The sequence below is a fragment of the Emydura macquarii genome, unplaced genomic scaffold (assembly GCF_026122565.2).
Source record: "Emydura macquarii macquarii isolate MOO-44397 ecotype Brisbane River unplaced genomic scaffold, CSIRO-AGI_Emac_v2 contig_3348, whole genome shotgun sequence".
Classification (NCBI taxonomy): domain Eukaryota; kingdom Metazoa; phylum Chordata; order Testudines; family Chelidae; genus Emydura; species Emydura macquarii.
Window position 1 is genome coordinate 7,133,483 of NW_027133485.1, and position 17,152 is coordinate 7,150,634.

Here is a 17,152-nt window from a genome sequence, read left to right on the forward strand (position 1 = left end):
TTAAAATCAGACCAATGGTACCTCTACAAAGATTTACAAGAACAGATTATCTTCTGCTTATAGCTCTTTCCACAAGATGTGGGTGTAATTTCATTTAAGGACAAGAAATTAAAGTCAGTTGGATTTATGTTAATGTTAGAGGGCGATCCACTGCATTCTTTAAATTCATTATATCTAATTTTCTAACATTAATATAAATCCACTTATTTCACATATTATAAATATTTGTAATCACACCTAATTCAGATTTAATTCATATGAAACGAATGCAGCAATATCTTTTTCAATAGAATTTTATTTTTTAAATTTTCATATAAAAGTACATTGCACATAATTTGAAAAGGCACAATGTTTAATTCCAGTTAGATTTTAAATGGCATAACAGACACATCCTAAACAGGATATTTAATAATTTCACACAACAGAAAATAGAAGTCTAGGCTATTGCATTTTGATTAGAGTTAAAGACTAATTTCAAGAAGCAGATTACACCATTTAAAGGACATCAATATTCAAGTCAGTCAGTAGAAGATTTGGTTTCAGAGCTCCTGAGCTGCTAGCTGTTAAAATACAGGTGCCGTAGACAGCTTCAGTGGAGACCTGCTCCTGTCTTGAAGCAGTCATATTTTTGAAACAGTGGCCATTTTTTCCTGCTTTATTTTGCCTTGTTCAATGGCGCACTCCCATACACAAGTCCAAGGCATGGTCCCTGACCATAGGTAAATATGAAAATAGTTCCATCCTTCCACTGTCTTGTTAACAGCAACATCTATATCTTGAACATTTTTATAATTAAAAATGTGAGACCTCTCCTTTAGCAGGTAAGCATCCTCTTGGCAGGGTGACCATCACTCATTCTGTCAGTCTTAGGCATTTCTAACATACCTGTCACTGTAGTACTTACGTACCATTTATTCACATTCTGTGTTTGCTGGTTGCAGATCCTAATTCAACCAACTTTGTAACTGTCCCACACTAAATTGGTTCACATTCCCACACACCTTGTGTGACTGTCATGCCTGTTAGGCTGCAGTTAAAAGTGTTGAAGTGATAACATTTGCCAAAAAGCCCAGCTAAGGATCTCTCATCACAGTAATCTGAGCCCACTCAGCAGTCACAATCCAGCAACAGAACATTACTACTGCAGGCCATGTCAGAATTTCCTTTCTCAGACAGATGAAAGGTTGAGTATGGGTAAGGCCTTTACTCCCATCCAAGATGCACTGATCTAGCGGTTTTCTTGGCCAGAGTGGCTTAGAAAGTTATTCTCTCAGCTGAGCAAGAAAAAACAATTTATTAAGATTCCTTCACCTTCCAAAAATATAAAAGAAAAGCAAAGCAAAAGAAATCGAGTTCCTTGCTTTTCTTCACAGTCACTATCACTCCACGCCTTCTAGTTTGAGAGTCCAGCAACATTGCACTGGGAGAACAGATGGGGACACATAGGGCAAAGTGATCAGCAATCCTTTATCTGGGGCCTTCTCCCACTTCAGCATCCCAGAGACCCCCAACATATTCACCTGAAGAAAGAGGGAAAGAGAACAATACACATCTACTGCTTCATGCAAATACTTTCTGTTTAAATACATCATAACCAGCAAATTCAACTGAAATGTATTTGCAGACATCAAAGGACTAGAGGCAGAATCAACTATTTTCCACCCAGCCAGAGTTTACTGATCTACAGAGTACAGTACAAAGCACATTTCGGGCCCAGCTTTTGACTATGGTTCTTCACTGGGGAGATTTTTCTTACGATATTTTGAAGATGATACAGCCTCCTCCCTGTGCCATTTGCAGTGAGTAGTTTAATATGTTTGTTTTTAGTTTGTGCTGCCATGTCAGAGTGCTCCTACTGCTATTTGGGAGTCTCAGCTCATTTCACAGCAAACTAAGTCAGTGGGGCCTGGGAACTGCCCCTAGTGGTACTATGATAGGCTAACAAGCAGTGCTGACAAGTCTATCCAGTGTTTCTTAGGGAATAATGGTAGTTTAAAGCAGGGTGAACACACAGAAAGTGGGAGCACAATCCCTTTATGACCTCTGTGATAGAGAAGACCCAAAACTAGAAGCAAGGGACGACAACTTTATATATATACTTTCATCAGATATTTAATGGCTGGGCCATCTCAGCCATTATGTACCAGAGATGGACTTGTGAGATTCGTTATCTACTCTTCAGATTCCTTACTTGTGTGCTCGGAGATGGAACAGGTGAAGACAGCTTCAAAACACCGTCGTCTGGCCAGGCCAGAAAGATGGCGTAGACAGTTGATCCTTTAGAAGTGTACCTGAGAAAATGTAAGATGGGGTACAGAAGTGTGAAGATTACAAGAGAGAGAGGCAGACAAGCATTTGGCTTTGTCAGAAGTAAACCAAAAGTGCATGGCTCCCCCCATCAATCAGTCTAGTGGTACTGGGAAAGCCAGCCACATAAGGGTCATCTGCTTTCCTCCTGTTACCTCAATACTTTGGAACCACCATTTATCCAGTCAGCAGGGACCGAGGAAAACTAAACAAAGTCCACACTCATTCCTTGAAAACAAAGGTCACCTTACGACAAGGCCTTGCTTTAGGCTGCTGTGGTCAGTAGTGTGGATTAAGCTCTTGTGAAGTTTCATGTAGGTCTTCTCATTATTCTCTTTTCAAACAGTTTAGGCTTGCAGTGTTCTGATCTGCTTACACACTTATTATACACCTCTTCCTCTTTAGAGAAATGCAATTGCTGGGTAACAGTGCACAGACCCCATTACACAAGAATTTGAGAAGTAAATACCACCATAATATGCCAACACAGGAGTTTCAGGAGACAAAATAGTCATGCAACTCAAAATTTTAGCCAAGACTGTGGGATTAAACATTCCTACCTGGGAGAAGCACCATGGGATCTTTTAAAAAAAAACACCCTAAACTAAAACATTAAAGTGTGTAAATAGTCAGGGACATCAGTTCTACCCTTCTCTGAAAGACAGCACCTGCATCACAGCACACCCTCACCCTTGGCTGGTGCAGCAGTTCAGTACTCAAGAGTCGAGGGCCACTCATGAATCAATATCTTTCTGGTGGTGTTTTGGTTTTTTTTTTTTTCCTTTGGAGCTCTTAACAGTAGTGAGCTCAACCTTTCTTTGCTCAGCCTGAGATGGGTGGCTGTTTGAGAGTAGTCTTGTGTAAAGTGATCCTTACTTACCACACATTGTTTGTGGTGTTCTCCATCTGCACCCTCCATGGCTTAGAAGCATATATTGCCTCCCCATTAACAGCCAGCCATTTTCCAAGAGACAGGAGCCTTTCTTGGAAGATTGGAACAATCACCCCTTCTTTTGTAGGGCCCACATTGAGAAGATAGTTGCCTCCAAAACTCACAGTTTGCACTAGTTCCTGTGAAGGAGACATGAAAGTAAACGTGAATCCACTTTACTTTCCCTCCCGACTATGAAAAAGACACCTGCATAATGCTTTATTCTCACTGTCCCTGGTACTTTAGCCACCACCCTGGCATACTGTTATGCCAGATATCTGGCCATTTTCTGCCAGACAAGTAGACAGCAGACAACCTCTAATCCCCTTATTTATATTTATAAGTTCTTACTGCAATGATACTTGATTCATCCATGAGCTCATTGACTTGCATGTTGCGTCGATAGCCCCAAGAACTTTTGTCAATAGATGTGCACATCTCCCACTTGTGATCTGGTAGGGTGCCCGGCTTGTATTTATCAGCACAGTTATAGAATCCTCCATGATGGCAAGAGCAGTTATTGCACCAACGGTCGTTTACCACAACAGTATCCTAGAATGATGAGCAACAGTTTAGAGTAGAAACTGTTTTGACTTAGACATTCAATCTTTCTGCTACAGTGGTCCAAAGAAATAAGTTTGTGGGTTGTCTTCTGGGATCTTTGTTTGGTTACTAGTCTCACAACAACAGGTAGATTCATTATTTTTGATTAAATGTCAAACATTTTAGATGCCATCCTCCTCAACAATTTATATGCTCAAGATCAGTTGAAGGGTTTTAACTTAGCTTCTAATACTGGCAGAATCTGTCTGATTTTCCATTCTTATGTAATGGCCAGAAGACTTGAAGGAAATGCTGACAGCAGTACCTTGACAGGACTATCATTATAAAGCCAGGCAAGGAAAGAGGTAGAGTTCCAATATGTGTCCGGACCTTCCCAGTCACCATCTGACCAAATGAGGTCTGGTTTATACCTAGGAGACAGATGAATGTTACTAGAAAATGTAACATTCCACTTCTGGTCTAGCCCAAGGGAAGATTGTCAAAAGGCAATGTTTTTGCTTCTTGCTTATGGAGTCTGACCACCTCTGCTTTCACATGTTTCTCCTGTTGTATGACATAACCAACGAATGTGTCTGCTGGAAGGTAGCAAATGCGGGAGATCCTTGCTGCAGCTTGGGATGGGAGTGTCACTCACTATCAAAGTGGGAGGTCTAGCAATAACAAAAGAGGGGAAGTAAAAGTTCTCTCTATGCCAGGATAATGGCCGGTAGATAATATTGAGTAAAAAGTGCTCCCAAGAACAGATAGATAATGTGATCCCTTTCTCAGACCATCTCAAATCCCAAATTGCTGCAGCAGGGAGGTGGAGATTTGCCTTGTGTTCAGACAGCAAAAATTAAAACGTATCCTCCCCTCCCTGCCACACACCCTTATTCCCTTACAATATGGAAATAAAGTCCTAAAAGGTTGCAGCTCTTACCTTAAAACAAGGTCATAAAGCTCTGGCATAGTCTTTGAAAAGACAAAATTCTGTGTCTTGAAGCCATTTTTTTTGTCAGCTAAATACAGAGGATTAAACCACTCTAAGAGAGAATGGTACAGTCCAAAGCGTATATTCCTTGAATAGTAAACAAAGAAATGAAAGAGATGAAAGTTGGATTAACAAAAAAGTACCAGCTTGAAAACAGATCTCACTGCATAGTCACTGCATTTGTGAGGCTTACAACATGGAGGGGGGGGAAAAAAAGACAAGAGACTACTATTGTAGTATTCACTGCTGAGTCTGCATTTAGAGAATGCTATACATACATTCATGCACAGGTTTCAAAATACTTCATAAATGTGAATAAATATCACTCTTCCCTCTTCACACATGCCTAAAGTCCCATAGTGAGTTAGTGGTAACATCAGGAATATAACCCCGGTTGTCAAACTCCCAGTCCCTGCCCTACTCACTAGACCCTCTGCCACCCTGTACACTCAACATTAGGTAAAGCAATTTTACCATATACTAGGAAACCAACAGAGGATTTGGATACAACAGTTCTCTAACCCTCAGACAGGGCCATTTTGTTGAAAAGCATGTGCTTAGTGACAAACTTATCAAAAAGAACTAGGAGATGATAATGGGCATCTAATTTAAGAACTGGAAGTAGTTCTTAGGTAACAAAGTTTTACCAGTAGGTACAAAAGCAGTGACATACCTTTCTCTTAGAGCTTGTCCCAGTTCACCCACTAAGTCTCGATGTGGCCCTACATCCATAGAATTCCAGTTCCAGGACACAGGAGACCCCCAGTTTGTGAAGCCTTCATGATGCTTTGTTGTCAGCACCACATACCTGTAGAAATCAAAGCCACTCGATCAGAAGGAAACAGAACCTACCTAAGATACTCCAAATCTTCTAAATAAAACTGGTACTTGGAAAACAAAGAACATGGTAAGAATGGTGTCAAAAGCTCTCTCATAAATTTCTTTTTTGACTCTACCTGTTTGCAGTTCTCGCCTACAAGTTGAAGGGTTTTAAATGAATTTTAATGTTGACAAAAATGACAGATTGATATCCTACTCAGACAGAGCTCAAGTGATGAAACACAAATGCCTTACCCTCAATGTGGAGGGAAAACTCCAAAGGGCAAAAGGGTAAAACTAAGAATAAAGACCATCAGACCACGTCAGAGTGGCATCTTTCAGCAGCACTAAATTCATTTTAAAAGTTGGACACTTTAAAGTCACTGGCTGAGTGACAAAAGTCTAGCCTGCACCACTGAAGTGTTTCCACGGTTCTACTGAACTTAATGGTTGAGACTCATTTATGAAACAGTCATTCCTGCATTGCGCAAGTTTGAAGAAGCCACATTTCACCAAGGTCCCAGTAAGAGACTTTCCATTGGCTAAAGAGGAAGCAGCTTCCCAAGTAATCACCTGACATCTGCTCTGGTGAAAGACAGCAGAAAACTGGTTCCGTCTGGCATCTAGCTTTGATTAGTGCAAGCTTTAAAACTCATGAATGTGCTCCTTTGCTGGGAGTGATGCACCCCCAGTGTGCTGTGGTCCAGGGGTCAGCCCCAGCCAGGAACTGTTCTACAGGAACGAGGTTCTGCCTTATGTAGTACACTTCACCAACGGGAGATACCCTGCACCCCGAGACGGAGCAGACGGCTGACCCCTCGAGATGCTTTACGTACACAAACGTCACATGGCCACACTCCTGCCCCAAGCGACCCCTATGCCTTCCTCCCGCCCTCAGCAGAGCTCAGGGCCACCTTGCACTCGGCCCATCCCCCAGGTTGCCCGCTCCCCGTCTTGCATTCCCTTCCCCTCCCCCTGGCTACTCCCAGCGCCGCCCCTCAGGGTGCCCCTTCGCCCTAGTTTGCACTCTCAGCCCCCCCCCCCCGGACACCCCTTTAGAGAGCGAGAGGCCCCGCCCCCTCCCATCCGACAAGTCACCGGGGCCAAGTCTCAGATCCGGTCCGATTCTCCCCCCCCCCCCCCCGCGAAGTCTCTGCTGCTCTCCCGTCTCCCCCGCCCCGCCCCGGCGCTCCCCGCCCGCCGCCGTGACTGACCTGGCGCCGGCCTGCTGGAAGAGCCAGGCCCAGTAGCGCGGCTGGAAGTCGCGCGCGGTGAAGCGCGCGGCGAAGTCGGCGTAGGTGGTGTTGGGCGGGAAGTGCTCGCGCACGAAGCGCTCGTACTCCGCGCGCCGCTCGCCCTGCCAGTGCCACCAGAACCACTCGGAGCCCCAGGCCGGCACGGCGAACACCCCCCAGTGCACGAACACCCCCACCTTGGCCTCGTCGAACCACTCCGGCAGCGGCCTCGCGTCTAGGCTGGCCCAGTCCGGACTGTAGCGGGGCCCGCACGCCGCCCGGGCTACCAACGCCCCCAGCAGCAACAGCCAGCGCGCGGCTCCCAGCAGCGACGCCATTTTCACCGGACGGGACGGAAACCGGGACGGGTCATAGGGGAACAGTGCCTTAGCCTCCTACCTAGTACTGAGGTACTGACCACGTGACGGGCAATGCGTGGGGGAGGGGTGCGATGTCATTGGTAGAGAGGCATTGTCCACGTGACGGGAAGGGGCGACGTCGTTGCTAAGCGATGCAGTGACCACGTGATGTTCAGGGGCGACGCCATTGCTAGGAGGCACTGACCACGTGATGTTGAAGGGCCGGGGGGGGGGGGGGAACTTGGGAAGCCATCACCAGTGAGGCAGTGGACACGTGGGCCCTGGGGCCTGCATCAACATGTATGCTGGCCCTGTGATTGCTGAGGGGGATGAGTCTCAGGAGCTGGGTGAGGTGACCCAGTGTCACCCTGCTGGCTTGGATCTGACACAGCCCTGCCCTAGGAGAGGGAGAAGAGCTCAGCTTGGCTCTTTCAGCCACAGAAGTTGAGCCAATAAGAGAGATTCCCTCACCTCCCTTGTCTCGGTAATATCCTGAGACCAACCTGGCTATAACCCACCACTTAACATATGGAGTGGAATTACATCATTTTGTAAATGCATTGTTATTTCTATTGTAGCAGTCAGGGTAGCAAACAGCATAGACCCGACATTCCCTCCCCCCCGCCATATGTTACACTTTCATGCCAAAATGACTGAAGCTAGGAGTCTGTTTTATAGCCCTCCCTGAGAAAGGAAAAAAAAACATCAATTATGATTAAAATCACTTCAGTAATTTTAAAGTTACATTTTAAACTTCCATTTTGCAAAAACACCTTGAAACATTCTTTGTTCTTTTTCCCCCCACAGTCTATTCAGTCCTTGGCCTCTCGGCCAAGAAAAGGAGCAGTTAGTGCTTTTGTGGTGATGGATTTTGTCCACTCGGAGCTGGATTGAAATCACTGAACAGTCATCAGATGGTAAGAACTACCAGTCAAAGCTGGATCTGAACCAGTGGTGGCCTGGGTGGAGCAGTAAGGTTCTTTATCCAGAGGATCAAGGGAAGAGGAGGAAGAAGCTCCCCACACTGCCCCTCTTAGGTCGGTGGAAGTGGACCTGATGAGGACATGCACCACCAACCCAAGGAGGGTGGTATGGACATCAGCCACCATAGTCATTAATGTGGTAGCTATAAGTCGACCTAACAGAGGTTGACTTATCTTTGTAGTATGACAAGGCCTAAAAGTCATGGTTTTAACAGAAACACTGATTTTATGGCTCATTACTGTTAGAAATAATCAAACAGGTTGTCCCGGGAGTGGATTGGGGAGACAGAACCCTTTATTGCCTGCTCGTTCCACCTCGACGCCGTGAGTGTGCAACAAGGGGGTTACTTTACAATTCTTTTATCCATAACAGTATGTAAATGTATACATTTTCAGAAACTCCCCATAGACCCTTATTTGGTTACATTAACACCTATAAAATGAATATTAACAACTACATAATGAATATAATTATACCTGCCCCTGTTTGTTATTTACAGGATTATTGCACAGAGTGCAGGCACATCACCTTGAAATTTACTAACATTTTTAAAAATATACTGTGTGCACGGGAGGGAAAGAAGATAATGCTGTATTCCCACCAAAAACCTTGAACAGAAGGGAGAATAGTTATTTGTTAGTCTTATTTCTTGTGCAAATGGCTAGGAAGGGAGGGAAAGAAGAGAGATAACAGACTCTAGCTAAAGTTCACACAACAAGGTTTTGCCTGTAGCTTAGGCCTGATTACTTGTCCAGCTTTTAACTCTTTACTCTCTTACAATTACAATATGTAACCCACTAATCCTCCTTTGGCCTATGACTGCAGGGGTGTTAATTGGCCACTACATTTTAAGTGATTTCTTGCAATATGTGTTAACCCTTTATGCTTAATCAGTCCCACCTTGTATTTAGCTGTGACACTGTCTGGTTATCTTTTCCAGAGTTGAAAAAGAGCTCTGTGAAGACTAAAAGCTGGTCTCTTCCACCAACAGTAGTTGGTCCAATAAAAATATTATTTCATCCATCTTGTCTGTTATATCCTGGGACCGATATGACTACAATAAAAATGCATATAACTACTTAGTTACCCTAGGGTCTCTAAGACACAGAGAAAATATTCTGTATTCTTACTATGTACAGAGTTTAACTGTTAAAATAAATAAGACTTTAATGATGTGCTAATAGATTAACCATGGCAGTTTGCAAGCTAAATATAACATAGTGGTTTATAATATGTAGCTCAAGAGGCATATTTACATGTACTGCTGTAGGTAAGTTCACATGCCACCAGAATGATTGAGGTCAATTATTAGCAACCTGAGTGTGCTTTGTTAATTTTCAGATGTTCTTCTCTCGTGTTTGTCAGGAGACCAATGTTATAATAATATTAATGTGCAGCACTGAAGGGGGAAAATTCAGCACTGGTGAAAGTGGGTACAAGTCTATAGGGACATGCCCCCCTTGGCCACAAGTACTGACTGGTGCTTGTGTTACTTGGCCTGTGTCCCGCTGACATGTTCTTAAAAAGTTATTTGTGCAATGTCTTATTTCCTATGCACAAATGTCCAGCATTTGACTGCCTGGAGTATTAAACAACTACACCACATCTTGCATGTCTGGACAAAACAACACAGCACCTTCTTAAAATAGCTTCTCGATAATTTCAACCAAAGGGCTAAATTCTTCTTTGGTGTAGTCCCGGAAAAGTAAATGGAATAACACAAAGGATAAAAATGTGCCTCCTTCGTTTGATGAGAAGTAAACGCACTCTTACCTTTCTTTTGGGACCATACTTGGCTGCAAATGTTCCTGGAAATACAATCAAACTCCTAAACCCTGAGCTCTCGGGCTGCCCAGTTCCTCAAAGGTATTTAGGCACCAATTGATTTCAGTGGAAGTCAGGAGTCTAAATATCTTTGAGTATCTAGGACTAAGGCCCACTAAGGGTTCCATCCTGCAAGGTGCTCAACGTCTACTGAGTTTAATGGGAATATAAGGCTTTCACCACTTCTGAGGCATGCTTGGTACCTAGGCATATTGAATCACAATTACATATAAAATGTTGCAGTCCGAGCATCAGAGAGGCCACAGACCAGCCTTGTGCTACGGAAGTTTGTCTTTGAAGGCCAGTCATGATTTGTATACAACAAGATTTGTTGAGGTCGGGCAGTAACACTGTGGATGGCAAGCTCTAAGGTACTCTGAGGCAGCACTGTCAAAGACATGATAGTGGTCAAAGCACATTTTACTTAGACCAGAACTTCATTTTATGGTAGGGAGGAGAAGAGGTCATTGATTGCAAGAGAAGTGGGTCAAGGAGGTCACTAGTTGACACAGTTGTGGACTCAATCTGGTAAACTGGGAGGGTTGCCTTAAAATAGTGGGGACTGCTGCACCAGGCCTGTATGGTGTTTGTACAGCATCCTTCACTGTAGTATCTATGACACCTGCTAAGCTATCTCTGTAGTATCCGTATGGTAGAGTTGGTCCAGTCTTCATTTGATTGGGTGTATCTGCTCTTTAGGGTAGGGACCATCAGCCAAGACTTATAAAGATACTTAGGCACCTAATTCCCTTATACATCAATGGGACTTAGGTGCCTAAATACCTTTAAAAATCTGGGCCCAGGTGTTTTACCCACTAAGTCCAATGCACAAGTAGGGTGCGACCTGCAAGTGTTTCTATGACAGCCAAATGTCTCCATTCTCCATGCAAGGCATTCAGTCACTAATCCTCCCAGGAGCTACAGAGAAAATCAGCTTTAGATTTTCTTCCTTTTCAAAGAAACAATCCAAAATCCACCATATGTTTCCCACATCAAAGCTCAGGCTTTCAGCGGATTCATGTCTGTGTGGCACATGACGTCTTCACAGGTGGTTTTTATCGATGAGGACTTCTGAGTGCTATCTGCTTCTGCGGGGCTCTCTCAGATCCTCAGTTTCTTCCTGAACCAAGAGCAGGTGTTCCTCAAAGAGGACTGCAGCTCCGTGCTGCGCAGGGCGTAGACAATGGGATTCACCATGGAGTTCACCAGGCAGAGGGTGCTGCAGAAGGCAAACACCTTTCTGATGTCATCATTCAAGCTGACGAAGAGGCTGTATGTCATGAGAGCCAGCACTGGGGACCAGCATGTCATGACAACTGCCAGGACCATCACTAATGTTTTGGCGAGTGTGACGTCCATCCTTATCTTTGCATTCTGCCGTCCAGCTTGGGTTTGGTGTTTCTCCATGTACACCGTGTGCTTATGAGCCTTCCACAGCACCTGCATGTAGGCGTACACTATACACACCAGCAGAATCATTACCAGGCAGATCCAGCTTGACAGATACTTGTTGTCAATGAAGGGAAACAACTCAGAGCAGGCTGAGTTTAACTTGCAGCAGTTCCACCCCATTAGAGGCAGGAAGGCAGTGGTCATGGTAGTTATCCACAGCATAGTCATTGCCACCAAAGCGCTTTTCCTCGTCACGATGACCTTGTATTCTGATGGCCTGTGGATACAGATATATCGGTCAAATGCCATCAGCAGCAAGCTGCCCAAGGATGCTGTGAAGGACGTGATGACACCTCCGAGCTTCAGCAAGAAGATCTCTATAGAGGAGTCAGTTGCGTTGAAGACATGGAAATCAAGAAAGCTGCAGACAAATACAATACTGGACAGGACATCTGCTAGGGCCAGGCTGCTGATCAAGAGGTAGGAAGGTTTTTTCCTGATTTTAGGAGAAGAAAATATCAGATACAACACCAAAGAGTTTTCCAAAATGCACAGTGTCCCAAAAATGGAGCAGAGCGTCGCTATGCCTGTTTTCTGAACCAGGCTGCTAAGGACCATGTAACATGTTATGAACGTGGAGTTCATGCTGCAGTTGGGTACTTGTGCCGTGTCATTCATCTGACATCTGTCCATCATGATTATACAGGACCAAAGAGCTCTCCGAAGAGCAGGGGTTTTCTTGATGATCCTTCAGATGCTGCTCTGAAAAAAGATTTAGAGTGGGGGGGAATTTACATTTGTACCCAGTGCAAAGAACAACATACCCAGCTAGAGGGACATGAAACAGTCAGAGAATACCTTTCCCTAACCCCATTTACAAAGGATTTGAGACCATACAAAGGAAAAAAAGAGACCATTGAGAAATATTTCTAGGCCCTCTGTCCAAAGATCTGTGTAACTCTGGGTAGGGACTGGATGGCTGACGGTACTGGCAGTGGGACAGACATAGGGGGGTGGCACATCTCAGCTGTCAGTTCAAATCCTGCTTCTCTTACTAAGATGAGTAGCTCCATTGACTTTACTGGGACAACCTGTGTGATTTAAATGAGCCAGGTTTGGTCCCAACGTAAGTCAGTAGAGAGCCAGAGCTGTTATCCCCGATAGTCTCTATGTGAAACGAGTAGGTGATTTGAATCCACTCTCAAACATCACACAAACCCTTGCCACTGATAGATATTCTTGTTGTTAGTCCTCAGATATGCCAAGGATTCTGTTTTAGTCACCACAAGGGGGTGGTAATAACAAAGTTTCCTATTTGACAGGTCTCTTGGTTGTCCCTATACACATATGTACTGTGAGCTATATGGTGTGAAATACAAAGTTTTGCCAGTCCAAAGCATTCAAAAATCAGGAGCTGGACTCCAAAAAAATCATCAGATTTGTAAAAATAATAAGTTTGGGGTTCTTTTTATTTACCTTCTGGTTTTTGAGCCTTTAGGGTTGCATTCAAATCATGTTTTGAAGCTTTTCTGTACAATCATGAGGGTTAGAAATTTATTTATTTATTTTTAAATACAAAAGCTGGTATTCTCATGTAATAGTATGACTCCAGGAGCTGGGCTTTATAAAAAAACATGAACTGTTCTGAGATTTGCAATAAAATTGCAAGAGCTGGCATCTGTCATGTGTTGTTTCATCACCCTAACGTTGGAGTACTTCCCAAGTATTTAGAAATAGAAATCATTGCTCTTTCTTACTTTTCAGGTTGTAGGAAAGACAGCACGGTTAGTGAATGGGTTATTTTGTGTGTTAGTTATGTAGTGTGAGCGAGTATAGGTGAAAAATATATTGAGGGACAGGAAACTCAAAGGAAAGAGTTTTGCATTTATGGCCCAATCCAAAGCCATTGAAGTAAATGGGAGTTTTTCTATTGAGTTCAGTGGTGTTTGGATCAGGTCCTTAGTTCTGAAAGTGATCTGTGGTCATTCTTTTCTCTTGTGGCAGTCTAAATACAAAGTCAGTGAAAGTTCTGTCTCATGTGCTCACAAAATTCACTTCTTCCACCACTGCAGTGCAGACACTGCGGAGGCAGTTATTTAACACCACACAGCAGCACTACATGGCAGTTTAGGACAGGTAGTGAAGAATAACTTATCCAAGAGAAACTGCAAGGGGAATTTAGGAAAGTAGACTGTACATTGTTACAGGGCTCGATTAATAAACAATTAAAGGAGGATAATTTAATTAATGCAGATCAACATGGGTTTATGGAAAACAGATCCTATCAAATTAACATTAATTTTTTTGGATGAGATTAGAGGTTTGATTGATGCAGGTAATAATGTTGACGTAATATACTTAGAGTTTTGTAAGACATTTGACTCAGTACCATGTGATATTTTGATTAAAACATTAGAATGATATAAAATTAATATGAAACACATTAAATGGATTAAAAACAGGCTAATTGATTGCTCTCAAAATGTCATTGTAAATGGGGAATCACCATCAATCAATCAGGTGTGTTTCCAGTGAGGTCCCACAGGGATCTGATCTTGGCACTATGCTATTCATTTTTATCAGTTACCTGGAAGAAAACATAAAATCATCATTGATAAAGTTTGTAGATGACACAAAAATTGGGGTAATGGTAAATAAATGAAGAGGATAGGTCACTGAATCAGAGCAATCTGAATCACTTGGTAAACTGGGGGCAGGCAAACAATGTGTTTTAATATAGTTAAACGTAAATGTATACATCTAGGAACAAAGAATGGAGGCCATACTTATACAGAAGGACTCTATTTTGGGAAGCAGTGACTCTGAAAAAGATTGGGAGTCGTGGTGGATAATCAGCAGAGCATGAGCTCCCAATGTGATGTTGTGGCCAAAAGAGCTAATGCGATCCTGGGATGCATAAACAGGGGAATCTCAAGTAGGAGTGAAGAGGTTATGTTACCTCTGTATTTGCACTGGTGCGACTGCTGCTCGAATCCTGTGTCTAGTTCTGGTGCCCACAGTTCAAGAAGGACATTGATAAATTGGAGAGAGTTTGGAGAAAAGCCATGAAAATGATTAAAGGAGTAGAAAATACGCCTTATAGTAACAAACTCAAGATGCTCAATCCATTTAGTTTAACAAAAAGATGATTAAGGGGTGACTTGATCACTGTCTATAAATACTCAATGTGGGGAACAAATATTTAATAATGGTCTTTTCAGTGTAGCAGAAAATATGATCCACTGGCTAGAAGTTGAAGCTAGACAAATTCAGAAACAAGGTGTAAATTTGACAGTGAGGGTAGCTAACCAGTGAAACAATTTACCAAGGGCTGTAGTGCATTCGCTGTCACTGACCATTTTTAAATTAAGATTGGATTTTTTTTTTGTAAGAAGATGTGATCTGGTAATCGTTTTGGGGAAGTTCCCTGGCCTGTGTTAAGCAGCAATACCCAGGCCAACATATGATATCAATAAACTATTACAAGGCAGCTCCCTATTTGTCACAGGGGAAGAAGAGGAGATATGCAGTGAAGACAAAGGCAGTGTAGGTCAATCGTAATGCACGAATTTAATGTGGAAAGAGACAGGAAGCCAGTGCAGCTGGCATCGCTGTACCAGGGACCCACTCACCAGTGATGTAGCTGACAAATGAGGAACCTGTGGGCAGGAAGCAATTTGATGTCAATACTGAACAGGCTTTACATCTATTTCCTGGTGTTGGGGAGTCCTCAGAACCCTGGGGCTGGCTGCGAGCAGCTGAGAGAGAATTTTAAATTCCTGCCTGGAGCTGAATGCAGGGGCCATTTTAAAGGGCCTGGAAATAGAGAGATGAACATTTGAAAAGGTCTTTCTGGATGAATGTGGTAGATAGATTGATGCATGCACAGCAGATTTACCTATTAGGGACAAAGAGGCTACAATCCAGGGGAGGAACAAAGCACCAAAACCACACAGAGGTCTCTGGGAGAGGCACAGAGGTTCAGCATGGATTGTGGCCTACTCAAAAGCCATGCTCATTGTCAAATACCACAGCCCATCTCTATAGTGCACCTTGAGAAGGGAAGGTCTGGCATAACCAAAATCCCTGGAATGAACTTCCCTTTGTAACAGTGGTGGCTAAACTCACTTGGCCAGCAGATGTAACTGATGGCTTAAAAACCATCTGCACAAACCCCCAGCCCATCCCCAGCTGCAGGGCAAAAGGGACATGGGGACTTGTGGTGGGCCCGATCCGCAGCTGTGGTTAATCAGCATAGCTCCATTGAGATGAATGGAATGATGCCCATTTATAGGATCTGGCCCTGCAAACCTGGATCTGGGCAGCCTTGAACTTTCGGGGAGATTGAAATAAAAGATTTTGCAAATGGCCCCTTACTGAGGCCCCATCCTGTCCTACACTTGGTGGTGGATCCTGTCTGGACTTTACTAACCAGCCCAAAGGGTTGCTAATGTTTCTAGCACAATAAGCATGCTCTCAGAAACAGGAAACTTGAGGGAATCCACTTCTTCATTTGAGAATCAAGGCCTTAGGAACTTCTTTTCTTCTAACTGTTGAGTCTGGTTTCTGAGAGAGAGTAAAATTTCTTCCCACTTTTCAATCAGCGGCTGGAATCAGTTGATCACCTATTATCTGTCTCCCAGCCTAGTGATCATAGCTCCAGGAAGACAATCAAGAGAAATAGAAAACCACTGTCCTTGCTGGCTGTGGCTGAAGCCTCTGAGGGGAAGAAAAACTGTTAATTGAAAATGGAAGGACTGAAGAGCGTTCTCAGGCTCACTGGAGGGATTATTCAACAGCAGTTGGAAGGAGTTGGGGAAATGGGTGGATCAGAGGTGCATCAGTGGGAGATGGAGCCTTTCTCAAGGTCACCACATCCCATCCCTTTTGGTAGTGACCAAAAGCTATTATCTTTTGTGCATAGGCATAGACCATCAGATCTGTCTCCGTCAGTCTGAGTACAGTGAGTTGAGGGAGGTGGGGGACGTTTCACACCAGTTTCTTGTGGACAGGCCTGCAGATGGCAATAATCACCATCACTATAGCATCCCATCAATGGCTGCAGTCTAAACCCCAGAATATCCCCATTCCTGAATCCAGGCTATCAAAATTTGAGTTGAAGCTGTTAGAGGAAAATGTTTTCAAGCTGAAAGCACAGGTTGTATCTTTTTCACAGGAGGTTAAAAATCCACAGACCCGAAACACCCTGAATATTCTTTGAAAAAAGGAAGTGTCCAAAGAATTAAGCCACAGAAGAGCAGCCATTGCAACATCTAGCAGCATTCCACGAAAACAAACAGGACTGAAGTCAGTAGGTGTGTGTGGGGGGGGGGGGGGAGAGGGGGAGAAGAGGAGGAGAATGATGATGCTGCATACAGTGAGAAGACCTGGGGAGTACTTGGTTCAGGCTGTGGATTGATGAACTGTTGGCAGGTTCACGTATTTGTGCCTGACTGCCATGTGGTTTCCTTCAGTGACCTTTTCTGTTAGATGACTAACACAGTTGTAGGTAGCAAACAGGAGACAGAATGGAAAGTGATGGAAAAGGTCTCAGAAACTTTTCCGCTCAAAGACTTCAGCACTGACGGGTGTTTTGCAGTTTCCATCCGCAGATGAATTCCCCTTGTTACTTTCACCCCCCTCCTCTCCCATCACACCGCACATTGCAATTGCTTTGACTGCAGAACACACCTTGCGGTCTTAGGTTCTTCCCGTCTAACTCAGCCTTATATGAGGCCTGACCCAATGCCTCTTAATGTAACAATTT

General features: G+C 43.8%; 2 protein-coding genes across 2 annotated transcripts; both read right to left on the reverse strand.

Moving 5' to 3' along the window:
- Window positions 1–275: 275 nt before the first annotated feature.
- FUCA1 (alpha-L-fucosidase 1) lies at window positions 276–7,190 on the reverse strand. The gene is made up of 8 exons (XM_067533810.1): window positions 6,806–7,190; window positions 5,446–5,580; window positions 4,722–4,859; window positions 4,107–4,212; window positions 3,590–3,790; window positions 3,188–3,378; window positions 2,192–2,291; window positions 276–1,520 (listed from the first exon to the last, which is right to left on the reverse strand). Exons 1-8 carry the CDS (start codon window positions 7,162–7,164, stop codon window positions 1,380–1,382), a joined length of 1,371 nt encoding a protein of 456 aa, XP_067389911.1. The 5' UTR covers window positions 7,165–7,190; the 3' UTR covers window positions 276–1,379.
- A 3,904-nt stretch (window positions 7,191–11,094) lies between these two features.
- Window positions 11,095–12,030, reverse strand: CNR2 (cannabinoid receptor 2). Its single transcript, XM_067533783.1, has one exon. The coding sequence runs from the start codon at window positions 12,028–12,030 to the stop codon at window positions 11,095–11,097; it is 936 nt and encodes a 311-aa protein (XP_067389884.1).
- Window positions 12,031–17,152: the final 5,122 nt, after the last annotated feature.

Excerpts from the sequence above, each read along its gene's own strand:
- FUCA1 (XM_067533810.1), bottom strand. The coding sequence starts at position 7,164 with ATGGCGTCGCTGCTGGGAGCCGCGCGCTGGCTGTTGCTGCTGGGGGCG. Across the intron at positions 3,379-3,589 it reads ATGAATCAAGTATCATTGCA|GAACTAGTGCAAACTGTGAG; the intron begins GTAAGAACTTAT and ends TCTCCTTCACAG. Across the intron at positions 1,521-2,191 it reads TTCCATCTCCGAGCACACAA|GTGAATATGTTGGGGGTCTC; the intron begins GTAAGGAATCTG and ends CTCTTTCTTCAG.
- CNR2 (XM_067533783.1), bottom strand. The coding sequence starts at position 12,030 with ATGAACTCCACGTTCATAACATGTTACATGGTCCTTAGCAGCCTGGTT.